Source organism: Frankliniella occidentalis, unplaced genomic scaffold (genome assembly GCF_000697945.3).
Source record: "Frankliniella occidentalis isolate FOCC.00 unplaced genomic scaffold, Focc_3.1 Scaffold424, whole genome shotgun sequence".
In the NCBI taxonomy this organism is placed as follows: domain Eukaryota; kingdom Metazoa; phylum Arthropoda; class Insecta; order Thysanoptera; family Thripidae; genus Frankliniella; species Frankliniella occidentalis.
In genome coordinates this window covers 85927-109167 of record NW_026267545.1, presented here as the reverse complement: position 1 = coordinate 109167, position 23241 = coordinate 85927, and the positions used below count along the sequence as shown (strand labels likewise).

The following is a 23241-nucleotide window of genomic DNA, read 5'->3' as shown; positions in this document are numbered from 1 at the left end:
ACGCCAATATTTGGCGTTCTTTAAAGGACGCCAATAATTTGGCGTTAAATGACGCCAACCATTTTACAGTGGGGTCTTGTGGTTGACGCAGTGGCTTTTTAGCCAACGCTGTCTCCGCTCCCGCAGCTGCCGCTCGGCTGCCGCTGCATGCGTGGACGGTGTGTTTCATGCGCTCGCGACGGAGTGTGTTTGCGAGATTGCATACTCGATTGGGTCGAAGGGGCGATGGCGCCTTACGGGTGGAGGGAGGACCCGTGCGTGACACGCTGGCGTGCAGTGCACGTGCAGAGAAGCACCCAGCGTCTATGTCATCAATCCGTTGTGCCTGCATGGATTGCTTCAAGCTCGCGATTTGAGCTAAAATTGGGCATTTTTATGTGGCGAAACTAGATGAGTGTCAAATTTTCACATATTTAGCACCTAACATGAGGATAATAAAGGTGGGTTGGATGAGTTAATATTAACTTGCAGACGCGCGAGCTAGGCGCTTTTTTAGATAGTCCCCAAGACTGTCTCTGCCGGAGGGCAAAGAGCCCCCTCCCCCTTCCTTTTTGACCTCTGGTTTCCCGTACCGAGCTCGTATCGTACTAACTCATCTAATTCAACATTATTATACTCACGTTGAATCCTAAATATGTTAAAATTGGTCGCTCATCTAGTTTCCGACATCAAGATTACCCAATTTTAGCTAAAATAGTGAGCCCCAATCAATGCACGCACGCATGCGTACGGAATAGGGATCGTCCAGAAAGTACGTCTAGTTTTCTCAAACTTTTTTTATCAAATTGCGGGAGCTCGGCGCCTGCGAGACTCAGAATAGGCCAACCCGCAGTACACGCATGCTCTTCAGGCGAGATGTTGCCTACCTATCAGGCACTATGCGTGCCACGAACCGTCCATTTCGTAACGATGAACGACGGGCGAATTTTCTGGAAGATCCCTTAACCACACAGACCTCTAGCACTGGGTGATTCGGAAAAGGCGCAAGTACGAGTGGGTTTGCCTACCTAGGGGGCCGCCGCGCCTTACGGACAGGGAACAGGGCGAGTAGGCAAACCCGCCCGCACCTGCTTCTTATCAGAATCACCCGGTACGTCGTCTGCAGGTTAAGCATGCTTAACCACCGCCACCCCACCCCAGAAGTCTAACGTGATGTGGACTCGCCTCGATGTCTGGGACGGTCCCGCCCCGGCCCCGCGCACGTCCTTCCCTCTAACCCCCTTGGTGCTTCCAGGTTCGTCGTTTACGCACGTCCGGACGGGCGGCAGTGCGTTCAGCACGTCCCTCAGCGTCCCCGCCGCCACCGCCGCCCCCGAGCAGGCAGCAGCGCCGCCGCGGCCCCGCCAGCACCACACCGCCGTGAGCCCCTCCGGCCCCTCTGCGCCATCCGCCCCCGCGGCCGCGCTCACCACGCCGCCGCCGCTCCTCGAGATCCGCGTGCCGGTGAGCCGCGGCCAGGTGCGCGGGCGCGGGGCCTCGGCGCGCCGCCTGCCGCAGGGCAGCCCCCAGGGCGGCCTCGGCCCGGAGGACGTGCCTCGTCTGCGCTCGCCCAACCCCCAGCTGGGGCCCCTCAACCCGCTGGCGGCCCAGCTCGGCCCCGTTGACTACGAGTACTACGACGACGAGGCCGACGCGGCGCCGTCCGCCACCAAGGTCAAGATCCACGGCGACGGCTGGATCGAGTGCCTGGACCGCGGCAACTTCCCGCACCCCTTCTCATGTCGCAAATTCATCTCGTGCGCCAAGATGGAGTCCGGCGACCTGCAGGGCTGGGAGTACACGTGTCCGCGGGGCCTGTCCTTCGATCCCATCGGTGGCATCTGCAACTGGTCAGCCGGGCTGGGCTGCAAGGCGAGGTAGGCCGGCAGTCCGGTCAACTGGACGTCGCATGACGTCGTGTCGACTTCCCCGTGACGTTGCCCCGATGTCGCTCCGACGTCCTTTCGACCTCAACTGCGCCACGCCGGCGCCACCGCGCCGCTTACAGGCGCAGGGCGCCGTCAAGTACCTGACGTCCCAGACCTCTTCGAGTGACAGTGAAGTGCATAGTTGGGGCTCGTGAGCTCCGCAAAACAGGCCGATTGGCCGACCGCACTCGGGACGCTTTTACGAAGTGCAAGTGGTAGTCGACCTGTCGGCCCTGATACTGACAGTGATTGAAGTGTGATTGTGTGTGCGCGTGATAGAGAAATCGTGTGTGTGTGTGTGAGAGAGAGAGAGAGAGAAAGAGAAAGAAAGAAAGAGAGAAAAGGGGGGGGGGGAGCGCGATTGTGTCTGCCTATGGTGTGTAGAGTAGGCCTAAGGAATGAGACTGGGAGCAAAAATCTCACTTCTGTCGCTCAGAAGTGACGGAGATGAGACTGATTTCTTTCAGGGTCCGTGCTGAGGTATGTGAATTCCACAGATTATTTCTGACGTAAAATTACTTTGTCATTTACACAATTTTCAAAATTGGATGTCTTGCAAATTGTTGAGCAAAATTGTTCTGGTTTACTTGTGTAGCCGAAGTAGAATACTCACAAACCTTCAAAGAGAATATTAATTTACCCTTAACGCCCTTAAGTCCACCAGCCGTATTTTTACCTACTTTTGTCATGAAGACGCCGATGAATAATAAAGCAGTAGTCAGAAGTTGCACACTGCTTTATTGAAACGCTTAAATCAGAACAATAATGGAATAAATGGCACAATAAATCAACAGACAAATCTTCTTCAGCCTTCTTAGAACCGTCATAATACTTATTTCTAATTTATCGATTTATTCAATGCAAATAATAAAATTAGAAATATAGACAAATAAACTAAAATATGGCGCACACAATATCAAAAAAACAAACAGTATGGGCTTTAACTAGATAACACTGACAATATCTTCTCATAAGCCTTTGTGATCTAGGAAAGGTCCTGCTTTCAACAAATCACATCATCTTTGATATGCATTTAAAACTGAACACTACTAGTAGCAGATCAAACAAAAACAGTAAAACAACTTATAAACTTACAGTTAGCCTTTACATAATACCTTCCAGTCAAAATTCAACTTCATTTTACATCATTATTTACATCTTTCAATGCAAAATAATTTCTCACAATTGCATTTTATGAAAATGGTCAAATTTAAATTAGAACCAATTCATTAACTTCAGCGCCTGCTTTTAACAATGTATGAGAAGTAAAGCTAACAAGCACATTTGACTTGGATGTAAGAGAAAACAACTTTCTTGACAGCATCAAGACAGAAATTACGCAGACTTACAGTTTAGCGCCAAAGGCAGCAAATTCATAAATCACAGACTCAAAAAATCAACATTGTATAACATAATTGAAAATGAGACTTGAATCAATAACAAATTCTTAGATCTAAAATGATTTGAGAGAAAAGAAAAAACAAAATACATATCAGGCAAGAAAAACTTTTACACCTGTTTAACAAGGAGAAAATAGACAGTCAAATCTCCTTGAGGAGAGAAATCTTTTCGTGATCCTATACTTAGTTGAGAGAGACTTCACACCAAAACAATTTACTACGAGAGGGGAACATCAATCTGAGCTTCTTTATAAAAAAAAGTCTTATGGGTCAGTTATAAGTCCAAAAGAAATAAAAGAAAACATTTTCAAATTTGCAGTAGTATTTCAGAATGAGGGAGGGTTTACTCAAGTTCAATACACACAAATTTAAAGCCAATAGCTTTTCTAATAGCCTGCTAAGCAGAGAATGCAGAGATATACTGTGAATCTCAAAGTGTTTTGGCAGTTTGGTAAAATAGAATAGAATTTTCTTGCCACTCATGCATAACATTTGTTCTCAATTGCTGACACTGCTTAACATGGGACTAAAATAAATAGCTGCAACTTAAAATGCTTTGAAATGGTTTGACAATAAGTTGGCACACACTTTTACACTCATCTAATGGACGTCAATTTCATACTTAATCAGCAACAATTTGGTCATGGCTTACAATTTGAATACACAGCTGACTACCTTTTACTTGAAAATCTTGAACAGGTGACTCCATTTCATGCAACACATTCAAATTGGCATAGAACATTGTAACAAAAACTCACAAAAGTTCTCACGAGTTAGGGATCATCCAGAAAATACGTTGATCATTGGCCGTTGCGAACCTGCCAGATTCAGCTGAGAGCGCCTGAGAGGCAGGCAACATCTTGAATGCAGTGCATACGTGCACTGCGGGGTGGCCTACCCCGAGTCTCACAGGCGCCAAGCTTTAGTATTTGGCGAATGAATCTCACAAAAGCGGCCGTACTTTCTGTGCGATCCCCTTACTACAAAAGTTAAGTTCATGAACTAGAGAGCCAACTTCAATAATAAATACTCAATGTCTTTTACCTCCCCATACAAATCACAGGGTTCCCACATTTTGGCTCGTAGCATTTTCCATTACTTTTCCATGACATACCAAATTTAAAGAATTTCCTTGACTTTCTGCAATTATATTATAGGGAATCCGTCGTAAGATCTAATACAGCAAAAAAGAAAAACACAAAAAATTTGTGCGCGACCCAAATCCGGCCCATATTTGAATTTCCATGGCCGTCTGAGCAATTTCCTTGACTTTCCCTGACCGTATTTAATTTCCCTGACTTTCCGGGTTTTCCAGACTTGTGGGAACCCTGAATCAGAAAAAATAAGGCAAAAACAGCACTGTCAAATAAATGCACAGCTTTAGAGCTCCGCAGATTCAAAATTATCAATAACACAAACTACTGTAGTATTGTGTTGGGGTAAGTATGAGAACACACTCGATATCAGAGACTACCACATTCACAAAAATGCAATATTTTCTTAATCGACTGACCCAGTCTGCAAAGATTAATCCAATAGACGTCAATTTGACGAAAATTCGTCAAAATATAATCAAATTAGGGGACACACTTTTATCAAATTGACAAATTTTCGTCAAATTGACAGCCTTTTGATTGATCTTTCCTGACTGGGTGAGTGGGTGAGGGCAAAATCTCTGTTTGAAAGGAGGCCCATGTGATAGTTCTTTCATGACAGTATTCAAATTGTGCCATCCAATGTAAAGATCAACATTAACATACACAGTAGATGGCAGGGATCACGAGGACACCTCGAGTTTTTCAAAGTCGGTATCGTCGAGCGTGTGGAGCCAGTTGAAGATCATCATGTTGCGGTCGTAGCGGGAGAGGGGCCGCCCCTGCGACCGCTCCACGTCGCGCACCGTCAGCGGGAAGGCGCGCGCCCCGGGGTGCACGCCGTGGGCTGCGTGTCCGGGGTCGCGGTGCTTCACGACGCGCATCACTGTGGAGGTGGGCGAGAGCGTGCCGCTGAGGCGCGCGGGCGGTGGCCCGCCCGGGACAGTGAGCAGCGAGGGCGCGGGCCCGCTGGGCGCGCTGGGCGGCGCGGGCTGAGCCAGGCTGCCGGACACGCTGCCGCCCCTGCTCGAGCCAGGCGCGCTGCTGCCCGGTCCCATGCTGGGGATGGGCGAGGAGGCCGCCGCCGAGCTGGCCGAGGCCGCCGCCTCCAGGCGGTCCAGGTTAAACTCGCTCTGCGACAGCCGCTCCAGCGCTTTGTACGTCATGAGCAGTCGCCGCCTGATGTAGTTCTGCCGAACCTGAGGACAGAAACGGGGCGGGGTCAGCGAAAGCCCTCGTGGTTGGCGAGCCGTGCAGGCGGGCGGAGTCCGAGGCGGAGTCACCTACCTTTTTGTTGACAGAGCGAATGAGGTCTGCGGGGGTGAAGGACGGCGTGGCGGGGGTGGGCGCCGGGGCGGGCGGCGGCCCCTGCCCGAGGGCGCCGGACGGGCCGACTAGGCTGTGGCCGCCGTGCGGGGAGGGCAGCTGCGAGGTGGAGACCACGTCGCCGACGGCTACCCACGTGGAGCAGGACCTGGAGGTGCGGTTGAGCTGGTGCTGCTCCATGATGAAGCCCAGGCGCTGCAGTGAGTTGAGCGCCGGCTCCGACACGCTGGGCCGCATACTGGTCGGCGGGGAGTCCCCCTCGGGCCCGGCCTGGTTGATGGTGAGCGCGCCGTACGTCCCCAGCGTGAGGACTGACCCCACGTGCAGCCCGCCCTCGCCGCCGTTGGCGCCCTGGTTCTCGGGAAGCTGGGCGATGTCGCTGGTGCTGAACGAGCGTTGCAGCCCGAGCGCGGACGACAGGGCGGCGCAGCTCCGTATAAGCTCGTTTTCCTCCTCGAACCACAGCAGCTCGGGGATGTCGGGTGGGCTGTGGTACAGAAAAGGGCGTTATCTATTTTAGCGTTCCCTATCTTGATCGCGTTCCGTCAAAACTTTCATCATGGCGTGGGGAGATGTTTGTGCTGGCAAGACAACGCACGACGGAGTGCGGGTAGGCAACCCGGCGCGCACCTGCTGCCGCCCGCCAACGGCCGCGTAGGCAACCCGGTGCGCTTGCAGACTGAGCTGGCGGCCCATCTTGGGATCGGTGGGCGCCCCCGACTGACTCAGACTATGGCTTTGTGATCCTGTCCCGATCGTCCGGCGCCCAGCTATTGGTGTACCTATACATAGGGAACCAAGGGCGCGAGGCGAAGGCGCGCCCGACGCCTTTCTTAACCGGATACAACTTTGGCTACGACACAACAGCGTTGCGAGTTTGCGTACCATAGGGGCGATTGCGCCCTACGGGTATAGCGAGTGAGTAGGCAAACCCGCATACTGTTGTGTTGTGATCGTGAAACACTGTAAGGTACAGCTCTACCCTTGTCGCACTCCAGCGTTACTTGAACGGTCTGCGGTATGGTCGGCTGCACCCTGCACCACGTCCATCCCAACACCCTGGCAGCGAACCCCACGCTACTCGCATCTCTCACTGCAGACCCTCCCCCCCCCCCCAGCGGACATTCTCAGAGTCGAGCGAAAGGTCACCACAGCAGTTAGGCCCAAAGCGTGGCGCACGAGTGGGATGGGCAGAAAGGGCAAACGATATGACCCCTCCCCCTCCTCGCCACTCCCTTTCCCTTCTGGCCAACCCCGCGAGGCTTTGGGGGGGTGTCTCGTGTCTCGTTTTCGCCGCTTGACGCGGACGCCCCCCGGACGGAACGCTTCCGGGCGGGAGGGGGGGGGGGCTCGTCTGCGCGCTGCGTGGGCGTGAGCCGCTTGGGCCGTGCTCGAGGGAAATCTCGTAGTGTCAGACAAAAGTGCCGGGCGAGCAGCGCACCCACTCCCGGGCCAGCGGGCCAGGGCCAGCAGAAGGGGCTCCCACACCTGGGTGGATTAACGCTGAACATCCGTCCGTGGACGGGGCTTATAAAACGGGTGCTTAACACATTGAGTCTTACATGGCCACAATGAGCTGTTTTTGCGGCAACGACGACGACCCCCCCCCCCCCTTGCCTCTGGGTCTGGGACTCAAGGTGGTAAGGGGTGAAAACGGAGAGTCCCGATGGAAATATAAAAGACTATATAGCGAACAGATAGTTTAAAAGCTACAAGAGGGTGACTTTTGGCAGAGACCAAATAAAATAAGTAACCCACCCTGGGAGAACTACAATTTGTCTGCCATCGAAACCCGCCCTTGCCTACCGATATATTCTGCATTTGCGCCCTAACGGATCGTCTGCGACCCCAACTGCCGGTACAGCAGAATACTCCTCTAGGCGTCCCTAAGTATTTAAACTCTGTTAAAAAAAAACACCCTTTACGTCATTAGAATCACGGTGCTGCATGTGCCATTCCTCCTGGTAGCGCGGAAAGGCGTTGCGGAAGGTGCGACGTGAGTCGAGTGTCGAGTGCTTGTCACTCCCCGGGCGGCCGCACTACAAGTAAAGGGGTGAGCGTTGCTGGCTCCTCAAGAGCGATTTCGTAAATCCAATTTGATCACTCCTGGGAGAGCGATCTTCTTGAATGACGTCGCTCCTTTACAGTCATTCACTGGGCGTTGGTATGACTCTACAAGAGTGATCTTGGCCGAGATGACTCAAATTGAGTGATGTTTTCGTAAAACAGATGCATCCATATGACTAATGAGCAATTCAAAACTAGGTCGCTCTATTTGAGTGATGAAGAAACACATCACTTAATTTGGGTGAGAAAGATGACTCCCACGTTTACAGTGCGGGGCCGGGCGGCGCTGCGTGGAGCGGGCAGCGGGCCCCCCGCCCGCCCGGGCGGTGCGGTGCGGTGCTGTGGGGCCCCGCCGCCCTCCGGCCGCCCGCCCTGCCCAGCCCAGCCGCAGTCCCGGGCCCGACCCAACGAGGGCGCATCGATCGGAACTCGCACCAACACATTCGCAGCTCCACGCACACTCGGCACACCGCGCACTCTCCCCAAATAAACACGCGTAGGGCTCTCGTTTTTTAGACTATTTTTTTCCGGTTGTTTCAAGCCACAATCGTCAGAGCACTAAACTCACATCCACACTCTTTCCACTTCGTTCAGCACATGTATACGTGACCCCGACGATTCTGTTTGAATACTGACTCCATGATTACGGCATGTGCACCATTGCCCTCACAATCGCCCAGCGCATAGTATGATTTGTTAGGGAATTTTTGTTACTTAACGGGTGACAAAACTTAAGGCATTTCGTAAAATCGAAAACATTTCTGAAACTAAGATAAACTGAAGGCCTTTTTTGGGAAACCAGGGACAAGGTTACGACGTACGAGCTTGTAGAGGCACGCAATGAAAAAACCAACGGACAAAACAAATGAAACAAAAATGAAAAGAGAGTAGACAGAACACTTGGACTAGAGTACTCGCCACACCACACTACCACCCACCTCTATTTTGTACACTCACCGGGTGATGGAGACCTGGCTGATGCTGTCCGGATTGGGCGACACTCCCCGCTTGTTGAAGCCCACTAGTCTGAGGCCCCTCATGTCGTTGGCCAGCGACATGGAGGACACCGACAGCAGGGACAGGTCCGTGGTCACAGACTCGTGTGACGGCGACCGCAGCATTCGGCACGACACGGACAGCACCGGTGTTTGTGGCGGCCCGATGGGCGGCCCCGCGGCCGCCGCCCCGGACACCTCGGGGGGCTCCACGCCCGCGCCCGCGCCTGGCACCGGCAGCGAGCCGACGCCGCCATCGCCACCGGCGGGCGCGGTCGACGTCATCCCCTCGACGGCGAGCTCAGGTCCCAAAAGTCGTCCCTCGCGCGGCGACGCGCACGCCCATCGCTACGCAGCCTCAGTCGGACCTGGACGAGAGGCGCTTGTCCCGTGTCTGTGTCCTCGCGGCGTGGCGTGGCGGGGTGGAGAGGGGCGCTCAGGGCGCATGGTCCGCACGACCCGGAGTGGGATGGTGCGAGTCGGCGGATCGATAGCGGTATGCCCGGGGCGCTGCGTAGCGGCCAGCCCTCGCGGGGGTGGTTGAGGGGAGGGGGCGTGGGCAGGGGCTTGCAGTTCCACCCCTCGACTCCAGTCCACGCCGAATCGGTCGTCCTTGTCGCACACACAGGGTAGCGGGCCGCGTCGGCGGAAGACAGGAGCTAGAAAAGATTCTGCCTCTCTGATCTCCGGTTCTAGTCAAAACTATTTATGTACTTCGATTGAATTCGGGTCCATCGGGCCAGTTAAATAAAAGCCTAGGTAAATGATGCTTAATTTTATTTCTGGTGTAGGGATGACATATTCTTTTATAACAATAACTGTAACAAAATAGGAAACAAAGATGACTGCAGATTCCTTGGCAAACAAGATACATGAAACTAGACTCTACGGTAACATACTAATAAAGTTTAGACAATGACTAACAAACAGTTCGAGGACAGTCCAAATTATTTAAGCATACTGCTCTAGAAACAATCTGAAAACAATAGTCAACTAAAAATATCAACAGCCACCTCGTCTATAGAGAACTGTGAACATTGTATATACAATTTTCAGAAGATTAAGACAGAATCCGGGCTTCTCAAAATTTCATACAGTGAGAAGCAATAACTAAGTCAGCACATTAAAAATTAAAGATACTGGTTCAAGAGATCACTGTCCTCAAACTGTTGGCATCTAGCAAACAGCAACTTTCCTGCTGATTGGCACCCCTCAACTGACACACACACACATACATTCACAGACTCTTACACACATTCTTACCGTCAAATGCGTAACTATTGGAACTAGGCACACCAACACATCTTCAAAAATAATATGGTGGGCTATTTGAACGAGAACAGAGATACTTTGTACAGACACAAGAAAAAGTGCACAGCACATTTGAAAACCTGTGCAATTATATTGCTACTAATCTCCACATTCCTCTCAAATCACCCTGATGACATATCCAGCAATTCACTCAGTCTGAGTAAAATGCAAACTTTCACACAAAGACAATATCACTAAAACTGCCCACCAACCAAGTCAAAAGAAATTATTCAGTCCACTTTTGACATTTGGTATGAAGGACACACCTGGTGAGGAGAGAACTAAATGTTCCTTAGTTCTTCTTCTCATCCTTATCCTTATCATCCTTCGCTTGGTTTTCTGTGCTCTCTGATGAGCTTTCTGATGAACCCTCACTTTTGCTTCCACTGTCCCTCTCAGCGGCCATCTAAATGATGACAAGAAATTATATGATTAGCATTATTACACCCACTAACCGCACATAAACTGCATCACAGGAGTTATAGAACTTACCTTCTTGTATGCCATTTCAAAAAGCTTAAGTGATGCCTGCTGGAGGTTGCCAGTTGCTTTGCGGATTTCCTCAGGGTCGGAGTCTTCCTTATTAGCCAAAAGGTCGCGAACACTTGTAATTTGCTCGCGAAGCTTGTCACACTAAAATAAAGAACGTGGGTAAAGAATTTTCAAATAGAAGTCACAGGTCTTATCTTAAGGACTAATTTACTCACCTCATCGGATGGTAATTGGTCCTTGAACTCATCCATTTTGGATTCTGTGTCATGAATAATACCCTCAGCCTGGTTGACTGCTTCAACACGGTCCTTCTTCACCTTGTCTTGAGCAGCATACTGTTCTGCATTGCGTACCATGTTCTCAATTTCATCTTTGCTCAATCCACCAGATGATTGAATAACAACTGGAATTTAGAAAGCATTCAATAGAGAATTAGTCTCAGGAACATAACATACATAGGATGGATGTCTATTGAAGTTGAAGCCAAGCCCGCAAGCCCTACTCAGAATTTTACTATCCACACAAAAATATTGAGAGACGAAAGATATAAATTCATCACAGAAGAGCTTGGATGTCAACTTGAAATACATACTGAGATAGAAGCAGTCAGAAATAATTTTCCACAGAGTGATTGAGAGACGAAAGATATTAATCATCACATAAATGCTTCATAGAAAACATTAGTACATAATTTTAAAGGGAAGTAGGCAGTGAAGAGATAAAACCAGAATTCCTCAGAAATTTCTTTCCACATATGTTCTTTGAGAGACGAAAGATAAAATTCATCCTTGGAGAAACTTGGTTGGATGTACCCATAGAGAACATACCTAGACATTCAGAGTACTATCTTCAACATAGTGATTGAGAGACGAAAGATATGCATCATCATGAGTGTCATTTTAAAATGGAATTCATTGATAGTAGTTTAAAAGCAGGGGAATACAAGCACAAGACTCTCAGAATAACTTTTCCACACATAAATTCCACACATAAATTGAGAGACGAAAGATATTATTCATCATAGAGGCATTCCACTGACCATACAAATCTATAACACCAATCAAGTTTGGTTCCAATTCAGTTTTAGAAAGTTAGTGATGATGAGGCAGTGGCAAAGTAATGAATTATATAGAAAAGTCTGTAGCACTGGATGGAAAATTCAATCCTTTCAAAGAACATTGTGCTCCTTCAGAAGTATTTTGTCCACATCATTATTTGAGAGACGAAAGATATGATTCATCATAAAGGACAATGTTCCCAAAACCTAATCAAGTTCTGATATGATCAGAGTTTGAAAATCCACACAAGGTATTTGAATGACAAAAGTGTGTCTTCATGGCAAATACTAAAGGCAAAATGTTTGAGTACTTACTCTGTTGCTCCTTGCCAGTTCCCTTGTCGCGTGCTGATACATGGACAATGCCGTTGGCATCAATATCAAAGGTGACCTCAATCTGAGGAACGCCACGGGGTGCAGGAGGGATACCAACAAGAGTGAACTGTCCAAGTAACTTGTTGTCAGAGGCCATCTCACGTTCACCTTGATGAACCTTGATTTCAACTTGCGTTTGACCATCAGCAGCAGTAGAAAAGACCTGGCTTTTCTTGGTGGGGATAGTGGTATTTCTTGAAATGAGTCGAGTGAAAACTCCACCCAAAGTTTCAATTCCAAGTGAAAGAGGGGTAACATCCAACAACAAGACATCGGTGACATCTCCCGCCAAAACACCTCCCTGCACAGCAGCACCCACAGCCACAGCCTCGTCAGGGTTCACTGACCTGCTAGGCTGCCTACCAAAAATTTCTTGTACTGTTTGTTGAACCTGTGGTGATACTGACATTAGTAATCTCCAAAATATGCAAACTAAAATAACTTAACAATTATAGAACATACCTTTGGCATTCGGGACATACCACCAACCAAAAGAACTTCACCGATATCAGACTTGGCAACCTCACCATCCTGAAGAGCCTTCTTGCAAGGGTCAACAGTTTTCTTGATAAGACCATCTACAAGTGTTTCAAACTTGGAACGAGTCAGCTTCAGGTTCATGTGTTTAGGTCCTGAAGCATCCATTGTAAGATAAGGCAGATTAATGTCTGTCTGCATGGATGATGAAAGTTCACATTTAGCTTTCTCAGCAGCCTCCTTAAGACGCTGCATAGCCATAGGATCTTTGGTGATGTCAAGGCCTTGCTATTGATTAACAATGCATGGTATATTAGAGATTTTCAAAAGTAATAAAATTAACACAAAATTATCCACAAAATCAAGTAGGTATACCTCTTTCTTAAATTCAGCAACTAAGAAATTCACAAGTGTATTATCAAAGTCTTCACCACCAAGGAAAGTATCACCATTAGTTGACTTGACTTCAAAGACTCCCTTCTGAATTTCCAAAATGGAAATATCAAAGGTACCACCACCGAGGTCATAAACAGCAATTCTAAATTACAGAAACATGTTCGTTTAAAAATCAACAGGATGAGGGTCAATGAAAAATAAGGATTAGTTTTCTTACACTTTGTCTTCAGTCTTGTCCATGCCGTAAGCCAATGCAGCGGCGGTTGGTTCATTGATGACTCTTAAAACATTTAAACCAGCAATTTGGCCAGCATCTTTTGTAGCCTGAAACAAATTTTAATTAAATGAAAAAACCCTTATTTGGTCCATCATGATTTCATACAAAAAAAAAAAATCATAATTTTCATTACCTGTCTCTGAGAATCATTGAAGTATGCAGGAACTGTGACAACTGCATTCTTCACAGGGGTGTTAAGGTAACTTTCAGCAGTCTCCCTCATTTTCATTAATGTGAATGCTCCTATTTGACTGGGTGAGTACATTTTACCATCAGTTGCTTGTACCCAAGCATCACCATTAGATGCCTTCACTATTTTGTATGAGACTGTTTTCCTGCAAGGCAATCAAAACCATTTTATTACAGTGTGTGACTCGACTCTTAACTTTTATTAGAATTACAATTCAGCTCTCTTACATGTCTTTTTTGACTTCAGCATCCTCAAATCGTCTGCCAATCAAGCGCTTGGTTGCATAAAAAGTATTGGCTGAGTTGGTTACAGCTTGGCGTTTTGCCGGCATACCCACAAGGCGCTCTCCATCTAAGACATTGACAAACAATTCACACAAAAGGGTCAATCAAGAATTGATGTTAAACAGGTGATACACATTTAAGAAGAGGGCTGTGTCCTAATTTTGTCCAATATTGAAAAATCTTTGTGTCTACAATCACAAGAAAACAGCTTTCCAAGCACTGCTTGGCAGGAAACCTCAGCCTCACCAGGGCAAATAATGTTGGGGTGCGACAATTCCCCTTTCCTTGCCACACTCATGGTTCTTCCTAGCCGTTATAACGGATTAATATTGATTTATATCTAATTTGCTAGTAAAGCACTTCTCTATCTCTCTATTAAGAGTTAAAGCTAGCTGACATCTTAATATTGCATATGTATATTTATCTTAAGTGTTGGTGTTTTAGGGTATTATCTGCTAAAAACCAAGGCACAAAGAATGAACAGAAATAAATTTTCTGAAGTATACCTTTGCTGAATGCAACAACCGAGGGAGTAGTCCTGGATCCTTCTGCGTTTTCAATAACTTTTGCTTGCTTTCCTTCCATAACAGCAACACAGGAGTTAGTTGTACCAAGATCGATACCAATGACAGCACCTTTAACTCCCTCAGATCTGTAATGAAATTTCAGTTCACAGTTCAACTTCTTTAAGAAACAGCAGTGATAGGATGATTAGCATTAAGACAAAACTTACTTGTTTCTTTGTTGAAGTCCATCTTGAGCAAAAACTGGGGTTTGCTAGAAATAAAATGAAAAAAACACACAAATAACAAAACAGCACTTTTAAATTAATGATATGTAAAGGAAGAGAAAATTAAAACACATGGTTCAAGAAAATGGCAGTGGGAATACATAGCATTGAAGATGAGTACACACAGAGACATTACATAATGCACCCAAAGACATTTAAACATACTTGACTTTAAAAGTAATTGGCATTCCAAAAAATGAAACACAGGGAAGTAAAAAGCAAAACTATTGATAATTATTGGAAATTATGGTAGTTAGGCCAAATAACCTTCAAAAATGTACCATAAAAAAAGGATAATTCTCTTTCAAAGGGAAACAAGGTAACATTAAAATAAATCACACAATTATGTTAAATTTACAAATGTTAAATCACAAGTTCACTTTTACCCGAAACTGAGATAGAAATATGATTCCAGAAAGTTCTTCCAAGCCCCTGCCCTCTCTCAACCTTGTGACTAAACGGAATAAGACACCAAGCAATGACGAATAAAATTGATGTAAAAAGACAAATACCGATCGAAATAAGCTGGTAAGTGTGTCTTGGTTTAATGGTACACCCTTGTGCATCAATGCGAAGAGAATTTCATCATCATTAAACCCCCCGTCCTGAACCCGGAGCCGGCTTAACAAGACTTGATCTTATCTAAATCACCAAAGAATAATTTGATGTACTCAATTCTCATGACGGCTGCCTACTTTAACCCCAACAACGGCACTAAATATTTCACACGAAACGGTTAAAATCAAGGTTTTGAACAATCATGGAATACTGAGCTTGCCCTTCCATGAAACGTGCTCTAGGGGGTTACTTACTTTCTTTAATAAAATGCTGAAATGCCTCTGCCCAGACACTGCGTGGCTGACATTGGTGAAGTTACGGCCAACTAAGCCTCCGACGAACATTTTGGAATCCTGGAAACGGTAGGACAGAAACTAGAGGAAAACCCAAAGGAGGGTGATGCAACGGCAAGCGCGCTTCGAGAAGTGCAGACGAAGAAGACGGAGTCAGGCGCATGCGGGCGGGAGGCATGGGTACGAGAGGAGAAGAAGGAGGTAAGAACACTCTTCAACCGGAACATGAAAGAAGTCCAAGGTCCGCAATAGCCAGTTTCCTGGCGCGCTGGCTCACACTTTTCAACTGTGTGTGTACAAGCTTTTTCAGGAGGCTTGCAGGAGGAAAAAGAATAACAAGCAACTGAGGTTTCTTTGAAAATTACAATGAGGTTGAAATATAGAGGGCATTACTAAATGTAAAATTTCCTAATGGGTAAATTAAATTTAAGTCCCATATGAGGGAATAAAATGCAAATCAATTTATGAGAAGAGAGTCAGAAAATTGGCCAAGCCACGTTGATTGAGCTGGGTTGTGGATATTTCTATTATTTATTTATTTTATGAACAAACAAGTTCGAGTGCTATGCCCTGTATGGACCTCGAACAATTATACAGGGTGGTCCACAGACCCCTTCCTTTATTTTGCTTATACTGTACCGCATGCATGCGTGCGGGCGGGCTTGCCTACTGTCGCTCACTATGGGCGCCTTATGACCCCGTGCGAGTATGCAATCCATCCGCACGCCTGCATGCGGTACAGTATAAGCAAAATAAAGGAAGGGGTCTGTGAACCACCCTGAACAGTTGGTTGGTAGTGACTGCTGAACAGCCGGAATTGCTTATTATTATTATTGTGTTTTCATACTTAAACTCATGATTGAGGGCTGGAACAATCCTTGCCATTGGTAAGGATAAAACATTTCGGCATAATTCCATTCAAGGATAAATAAACATTTATTTTTTTCTCATTTTCAGGGTGATGATAACACACTGTAAGGGTAACACATTTTCAGTTCACTTTCACATGAGTGCAAAGAACACTGCGGGATCATTTTGAAAGTTGAATATAGAAATGTGTTGGATGGGCCGACCATCTTCAATGAATTTAATTAAATATTTGTACAAATAAATTGCTTCAATAATTCAAATATATACAAAGGTCACAATTTTGGCCAAGGGTCAATTGATCTTTCAAAAACATTACATCATTCAAAAATTAATCAAGATGCACTGTGGAACTTTGACATGTACTGAGTCTGTAGCTCTTTTCACACATACTTTTTGGTGGATTCACTCAAGTACTGTGTTAAAATTGCACAAGTAAAATGGTAATAAATTTAATTATAATTTCCAATTTTAATTTGATCCAGATTCTGGATTTGTCATACTCCAGAAACCCAATAAAAAATGTCCCAATTCAACTGTAATTTGAAATTTCTGCAAGAATAATAGGAAAGCAGGACTTGAAAATTTCATTTGTCAACAACAAATACCAGTCTTTGGTATGAAAAGCTACCTTTTCTCAAAGCTCTTCAAAACAGATGTTAAAAATGTTCAACAAACACTTTAGAAAACAATATTAAAGTATATATAACCCTTCAGGTGGGTTGGCACTGGCGTACTACAGTAGTTTATGTTCTCTTTTTTACGTATAACTGGATTACTAAGATTGGGGTTGATATTGCACTCTTGTGAAAGAGCCCTTGACAGCTTGCAGAATAGAAACAAAAGCAAACTGCTCCAGACCACACAACTACACAAACTTACATACAGACAGGCATACAGGCCATGGAAATACTGTGATTGCTGCACATAACACAATACCACCAGGGTATGGTGCATTAATAAGTTAGGCACCCATGTTTGAACAAAGGAATAAGTACAAACTCTTTATGTACTGAATTGGAACACCCACTTCAATCATACGGAAGAAGAGGTAGGGTTAAGAGCAGTGTGCACACCAAATAAATTTAAGAAGAAAAGAGAAGTCTGGCAATCAAGTTCATTGTCATTATCGATGAAGTTCATTTATGTCAGCCAGATGAGCAGACAGGCTGTCAATAATTTATTGACAGAATTAGTAAGAACCAGATAAATTATTCATTGTTCTACAGAACACTGCTCCAACCCCACCTTAGGAAGCATGCTGTACTACCTTCCACCCCAAGGGCATAAGTGCTTTGTAAACATCATTTAATGTACTTGGGAATGTTACGATTAGTAAAAATTATTGATGAAATCACAATTCAATAAATAAGGTAAAATAAAATAAAAGGACCCTCAGTCCATATTTCAGGTGTGTGGACAAGTGAAAATCACACACACCCTACTTCCTTATGGCGCCGTGCATGTGTGCTTTGATCGGCAGTATATATTTCTAACAGTAATAACATAATAATTACATTAATTATAATAATAAAATAATTTACAACCCATAAAATGAAAAGATCTACATAAAGCAACACTAACACTTCTGCCACTATTAATAGTGGTAACTTGTGTATATAATACACAACACAATGCACAAATGAGACTCCAATTAAAACACTGAGAATATTACAAATACACATCAAGTATTTACTAATCGTAAGCTTCCCACATATGATCCAAAGTATGAAACGATATACTTTATAATAAGGACAACCACTAATACCTGTCTCTAAATTGAATTAACTATGAGAAAAATTGTACCCATTTCACAAATGAAATTTTGGAAATAATAATTTGGAATAACAAATGTTCGATTCCACAGCATTTTATACTGGGTATATCATCTACAAATCAATTTAAAACAAATGCCTAGGTGTATAAGTGTAAAAAATTGCTTAAAATTTGTCAAAAATTCTGCTAACATTTGGTATCATTGTTAACACAACTTATTTAACAATGAATTTATCTCAATATCTGGTTGTAACATATTGTGTCTTCAGATGTCATGATAAAGGCTTTCTAAGAGGGTACTTAGCAGTTCAAAAACCTATACCTTCTGGAAAATAGATGATCTTTCCTAAATAGCAGACAGAAGTAACAAAGGCTTGCTTTGTTACCATCTTAAGTAGACCTGCTCAAAGGTACGTATAATGATATGGGCTTTGATAGAATATCTCACTCAACACTTACATAGTAGGAACAGCTGAGGGGAGATGATGTATGATTAGATTTGTTAAAAAATGAAAACATTGAGCAGGCAACATCCATGGAATCAAATGTGTGTGGCCTGAGTTTATCTCCTCAGTTGTCATTTTTGCCACAGAATGCCAATACTGACTTAAAACTTACAGGATACATAATCACAAAAGGTCTTTATGCTGTTCATTCACAGAATAATGTTGTAATATGGATACAAAAATAATTCATGCATCTAAATGCAAAGATACTTCCATGAGGTCAAAATAAAGATAAAATTAACAATTATTTAATACATCTCATTCCCCCTGAAACCACAGTAACAACAACAACTTTTGTAGTTACTTTCACTCTTATCTAGAAAAATAACTAATAGAAAAGATGAAAATTGAACAACAAATAGGAAGTATCAGGTCATGCTCATAGATGATGAATTTGTATTCACCTGTCAGGTTAATTCCTTACAATCTGGAATGGACCCAAGAGGTGAATAACATGGCATTTGGTAATAATTACTAACAAAATTCTGCAAATAAGGAACACCATAAAAATTCTTCCTGTTACAAATGGTTTTAAAAAATCACAGCTTAACAAGAATTTACAATGGATGTACTAACACCCAAATATTCCTGCTTCAAATTCTTGCATGACACAATGAGGTGCAGTTTTAACATGTTTACGTTAGTCTGAGGTCCCCTGAACATAGCAACACAACTTTGTACTGAACATTATTTACTTCTGAGAAAAATATATATATATATGCATATATATATATGTATATATAACTTACATATATATAATCGAGATTCACTAGAGGGAAGTTGCTTTTTATCACTGGCTAACAGCAGGAGATTTTTTGTCCGAGTCTTGGCTAGAAGGTGTGTTACCTTGTGGTGGTGGACCTCTGTCTCCACCTGGACCACCAACACCCACAGGACCTCCACCACCCCATGAGTTGGGTCCTCCAGCCATTGGGGAGTCAGAAAAACCATGGTTATCATGATCCATGGAATTTGCAGCATCATATTGAGTATTCTCAAGCCGTGTAATAAGTCTCTCATCTTCATCACCAAACTCCCCGCCCATCAAAGATGGCTCACCTACCACCATTACATCCTGCAACATAAAATTTTGAGTTGTGTGATGCCATACATTTACACTACGTATTTTTGTGGCAAAACTGATTTAAAACAGGCTGTTGTAGGAACAAATACTAACCTGAGAGGCTAAAGAAAAGTTAGGACCCGGTGACCTCTTCTTGTTTGGAGCTGGTGGAGCATTATTGGCAACACCTCCTGATGTTGAGCCTTTCCTTTTCCGTCTTTTGTTAGCTGGCCTCTGGGATTCTATTAAAAATGGATGAGAAAAGAAAAAGATTGTTATTCATTGTCATTAAATTCTTCAATAACATTTTCAGTTTACTGGCATAGATTTATCCTAGCACCCCTGGCCCTAGTGGACAGAGTGGGGCTAATCCAAAAGAAGCACCTGGTTAAACAAATGCAACTTTAGTTATGACATGTTGTATTTGTTTGACCCCGGGCCTCTTCCAGTTGAGGGATACTAGAATTATCTTTGCAGTTCCAATAGTAAGAACAAGTTAGTGGAAGGTATTTACAAGCTCCAAAAATGCATGACTACAATCTCTTCATCAAATTTGGATATTTGTATTTTTTTATGTAATTATCTCTATGAAGCAGTTTGATACTGACTTTAAAACAAGTTTTGGACGCAGTCTTTTAGACACAATGTTCACAAAAGGTCATTTGAAGATAATTGGTCATCAGCAGAATTAAAAACAAAATAAAAAAAAATTGTAAAAATGACACTGAAGTGTCCCAGCATACATGCACTTGCAATAGCACCATAAACCAAAGATACAAAAGAAGAGATGTTGACAATGCATTTGGGCTACCTCTCTTACCCGGCGGAGCAACCATCCGTTGCCATTTTTGGAAAAGTGTTGTCTTTAAGCAATCTCTTGGGGTAAGGGCATAGGCTTTATGTCTTGACATTAGTTCTTGCATTGGCTCAAGAATTACACATAGCTGCAAGGAAATAGAGGTGTTAACATCAAAATGGCACAAAATTGTATAATTGGAAAGAAGGCGCCAAAAACAAAGCAATACTTACTCTCAGGTAGTTAAGAGTTGAATTAGTGATCCCTGATCTTGTGATATTTTTGGAGATTGATTCAAGCATGCTAGGGTCTTGACTTGAATGCATACCAACAACGGTACGAGGCACCAATTCACGATGACTTCTAACAGTTAAATGCCATGACTTGATTCGCATTAGGTCATCAAAGGTAAACTCCAAAATCAACCTGCCTTCTGTACAAACCTATATGAACAGAAAATTCATTGTAATCCATTGGTACTTAAAAGAATACTAGAAAAATGAGTTACTTGAATATTCTGAGTGACTTACTCTTGTAAACATTGGTTTCCCATGGAGTGTGACCATAGTGCACTGCTCACAGTCCAAGGTAATACTTGTATTGTGGAAAGATTCTTTTGGGTGCTTAAGATTGTAATATAATTCTGTTACTCCTCCCTCAAATATTGTTCGGAAGTAGCGAGGAATTAAAGTTCTTCCTATAGCTGTAAATTAAAATTAGGTATTAATCTGTTATCCAAACTTTTAAAAATTCAAAATCTAAAACAATCTCTTACTGTATCGCTTTGGTCCATCTTCCAAGCAGAATGTTAGTGTTAGTGTTGCATCATCTTCAAAGAACTCTGTTGCAAATGCATCCCACCACAAATTGTCACTTTCCTGTAATCAATTTAACAACACACACAAACAGGTATTTAGAGGAAACCTCCAGTTATAAAAGTTAAGTGCAAATGTTGGTCTTCAGTAAGTCTCACCTCAGTTCTTTGCTGTAACCGTTTGTTAAGTTCGAAAATACGATAGTCCGGTTGGCCAAAGCACGAGGTATGCCGTCTTGGGACGGGCAGCGACCTGGAAGCATATGATTTGCAAATTAGATTTCTGGAGGGAGAGGTTCAAGACTAACTGGACTTCTTACTCCTTCAGATAGTTTAATCGCAGTTTGAATCGGGTCAAATTAAATATAACTCATTGTACTCTATCAGGTCCTAGTAATAAGGGCGGCTGTCAAAATCGTCGAAATCTCGGTAGGTGGTCGACCCCAGCAGCCCAGCGCAGAGCGCGCCAGGGGCAGGGGAAGTGGTGACGCCAAAGGGGGGGAAAAGCACGGTGCAGCGCGCGGGAGGGTCCGGCAAGATGCTCTTAGGCAGTGCGACGATCAGGTCGAGAGTGGCCGAGCCGCGGGTGCGAGCGAGAGGGGGCGAGGTAGAGAGCGAGAGAAAGGGGAAGAGCACTTCTCCCGGAGGCGAGGCAGGGCAAGCCTATGGCAGTACAGGCAACGGTACAGACCGAGCCCCCTGCGGCCGTCCGCGGCCCGGCCCTTGGACCCTCGCGGGGCAGCCACCAGTCAGAGGGCGACATTCGCGGCCCGACCGGCTCAAAGCCCTCAAAGTACAATTAATTTAGGCTCGCGGGTGGGTGGTGGACGGGCTGGGCTGAGGGGGGACTGCCGAAGGCCCCGGGTAGTGTGTGTAAAAGAGGGGGGGGGGGTATGTGCAGTGTGGCAGGCCCCGCTCGTCCAGGCAGGCACGGCGGCGTGGCGCGTCGATCAATGCAAGGGGCCAGGGGGCCCCTCAGGGGGCACGGACGGTAGGTCCTAAGGGTGTACGCCCACAGGCGGCCGAGGGGTCGCGGCGCCTTCACGGCCGGCCAGCGGAAGTACCCGCAGCGCAGGGGGCGGCCGCCGGCCGCGCACTGGCCTCGCGCCCAGCGCGCGCTGCACCTCCTTGAGAAGTGTGTTTCGGTTTATGGTATTCGGTTAACGGAGGAAGAAGAGTAGCGGGTAGAACATACATGATCCTGATTGGTCGAGCCACTATCCCGTGTGGCGGCCGAAAGAGGCCTCGTGGTTAGTCAAGTGACGTCGAGGCAAGAAGCTCTCGATCAATCGGGAACGTTGTTGAATGTTCTACCCGCTATATTCCCCTTCCTCCGTTAGCCGAAATACACTATCGCGTCGGGAGAGCAAAGGGGATGGAGGAGGGCGGAGTAAATGCACCGAGTGGAGAGAAGAGCTATTTCAGTTCAGTTGCGTTTGGAGGCCGAGCTGAGCCGGGCAGGCGAGAAGCCTGGAGCAGCCAAGGCCCTCCTCCCGCCGGACGAGGCCCACCACAACTAGACCACAACGTGGTCCACATGCACACACCCATGATGGCACGGCACGTGCCGTTCCGTCTCGAAAGTAAAGGGTCGTCATCAAAGGGTGTCTCCTGGCCGGGAGGCACACATGAGCGGGCGTGTCTTGCACGCTCACCTGGCGGTCCTCGAGTGCGAGCGCACCCACCACGGGCCCCCGGCAGGAGCCCCGGCAGGAGCCGCACCGCATCCCTCAGAAGGCACCGGATCGCGATTTTCTCTGCGAACAATATCGATCAGCAAGGGCCGGGCCGGCCGGCAGCGCTCTGCCCCGCTCCACACCGGGCGGGGGGGTGGCGGTGCAGGCAGGAGCGAGAGAGACGCCCGCTATACTCGCGTGCTGACAGGCCGCGAGAGACAGAGACAGACCCACTCGAGTGCTGACAGTGCAGAGTGTAGAGGGAGAGCGCAAGCGCAAGGGGTGGAGGAGGAGATGCTGGCTGGGGCTGAAGGCTGCTGAGGGCTGTCACAACACGTCTCGTCTCCGCGACTGGCGCGGCAGCGCGGCACGGCGTGGACCTCGGAAGTCCGCCTGTCACGGTGCGACACGCCCCCCCCGAACTTGGGGCACCGCGCCCCGCCCCGCCTTTGCC

General features: G+C 46.0%; 4 protein-coding genes across 4 annotated transcripts in view; 1 reads left to right on the top strand and 3 right to left on the bottom strand.

Annotated features, from left to right (window-relative positions):
- The window catches only part of LOC113209988 (mucin-5AC), an 18894-nt gene extending 16183 nt beyond the window's left edge, over positions 1-2711 (top strand). The window contains exon 13 of the mRNA XM_052274676.1: positions 1235-2711. Coding sequence (XP_052130636.1) covers positions 1235-1860 — 626 coding nt within the window. The 3' untranslated portion in view covers positions 1861-2711. The remainder of the gene's footprint in view (positions 1-1234) is intronic.
- On the bottom strand, positions 2626-9401 carry LOC113210270 (transcription initiation factor TFIID subunit 4-like). Its single transcript, XM_052274678.1, has 3 exons — positions 8752-9401; positions 5689-6214; positions 2626-5600 (listed from the first exon to the last, which is right to left on the bottom strand). The coding sequence occupies exons 1-3, from the start codon at positions 9072-9074 to the stop codon at positions 5085-5087; spliced, it is 1365 nt and encodes a 454-aa protein (XP_052130638.1). The 5' UTR covers positions 9075-9401; the 3' UTR covers positions 2626-5084.
- Positions 9402-9549: 148 nt separating this feature from the next.
- LOC113210248 (heat shock 70 kDa protein cognate 5) lies at positions 9550-15460 on the bottom strand. The gene is made up of 12 exons (XM_026428133.2): positions 15251-15460; positions 14382-14425; positions 14155-14300; positions 13592-13715; positions 13308-13509; positions 13115-13221; positions 12877-13039; positions 12487-12789; positions 11965-12415; positions 10808-10995; positions 10593-10733; positions 9550-10506 (listed from the first exon to the last, which is right to left on the bottom strand). Exons 1-12 carry the CDS (start codon positions 15338-15340, stop codon positions 10393-10395), a joined length of 2073 nt encoding a protein of 690 aa, XP_026283918.1. The 5' UTR covers positions 15341-15460; the 3' UTR covers positions 9550-10392.
- Positions 15461-16201: 741 nt separating this feature from the next.
- The window catches only part of LOC113209932 (LIM domain-binding protein 2), a 23495-nt gene continuing 16455 nt past the window's right edge, over positions 16202-23241 (bottom strand). The window contains exons 3-9 of the mRNA XM_026427707.2: positions 21271-21364; positions 21073-21175; positions 20828-21000; positions 20531-20740; positions 20322-20445; positions 19616-19743; positions 16202-19513 (exon numbers count right to left, since the gene is read on the bottom strand). Coding sequence (XP_026283492.1) covers positions 19229-19513; positions 19616-19743; positions 20322-20445; positions 20531-20740; positions 20828-21000; positions 21073-21175; positions 21271-21364 — 1117 coding nt within the window. The 3' untranslated portion in view covers positions 16202-19228. The remainder of the gene's footprint in view (positions 19514-19615; positions 19744-20321; positions 20446-20530; positions 20741-20827; positions 21001-21072; positions 21176-21270; positions 21365-23241) is intronic.

What these genes read in the sequence shown, in the direction of transcription:
- LOC113210248 (XM_026428133.2), bottom strand. Translation starts at nt 15,340, where the DNA reads ATGTTCGTCGGAGGCTTAGTTGGCCGTAACTTCACCAATGTCAGCCAC. An exon ending in GGTTGTTGCATTCAGCAAAG is followed by an intron (nt 13,716 to 14,154) that starts GTATACTTCAGA and finishes TCAATGTCTTAG; the next exon opens with ATGGAGAGCGCCTTGTGGGT. An exon ending in GACAAGACTGAAGACAAAGT is followed by an intron (nt 13,040 to 13,114) that starts GTAAGAAAACTA and finishes TCTGTAATTTAG; the next exon opens with AATTGCTGTTTATGACCTCG.
- LOC113210270 (XM_052274678.1), bottom strand. Translation starts at nt 9,074, where the DNA reads ATGACGTCGACCGCGCCCGCCGGTGGCGATGGCGGCGTCGGCTCGCTG. An exon ending in AGCCAGGTCTCCATCACCCG is followed by an intron (nt 6,215 to 8,751) that starts GTGAGTGTACAA and finishes TCTGTACCACAG; the next exon opens with CCCACCCGACATCCCCGAGC. An exon ending in TTCGCTCTGTCAACAAAAAG is followed by an intron (nt 5,601 to 5,688) that starts GTAGGTGACTCC and finishes TTCTGTCCTCAG; the next exon opens with GTTCGGCAGAACTACATCAG.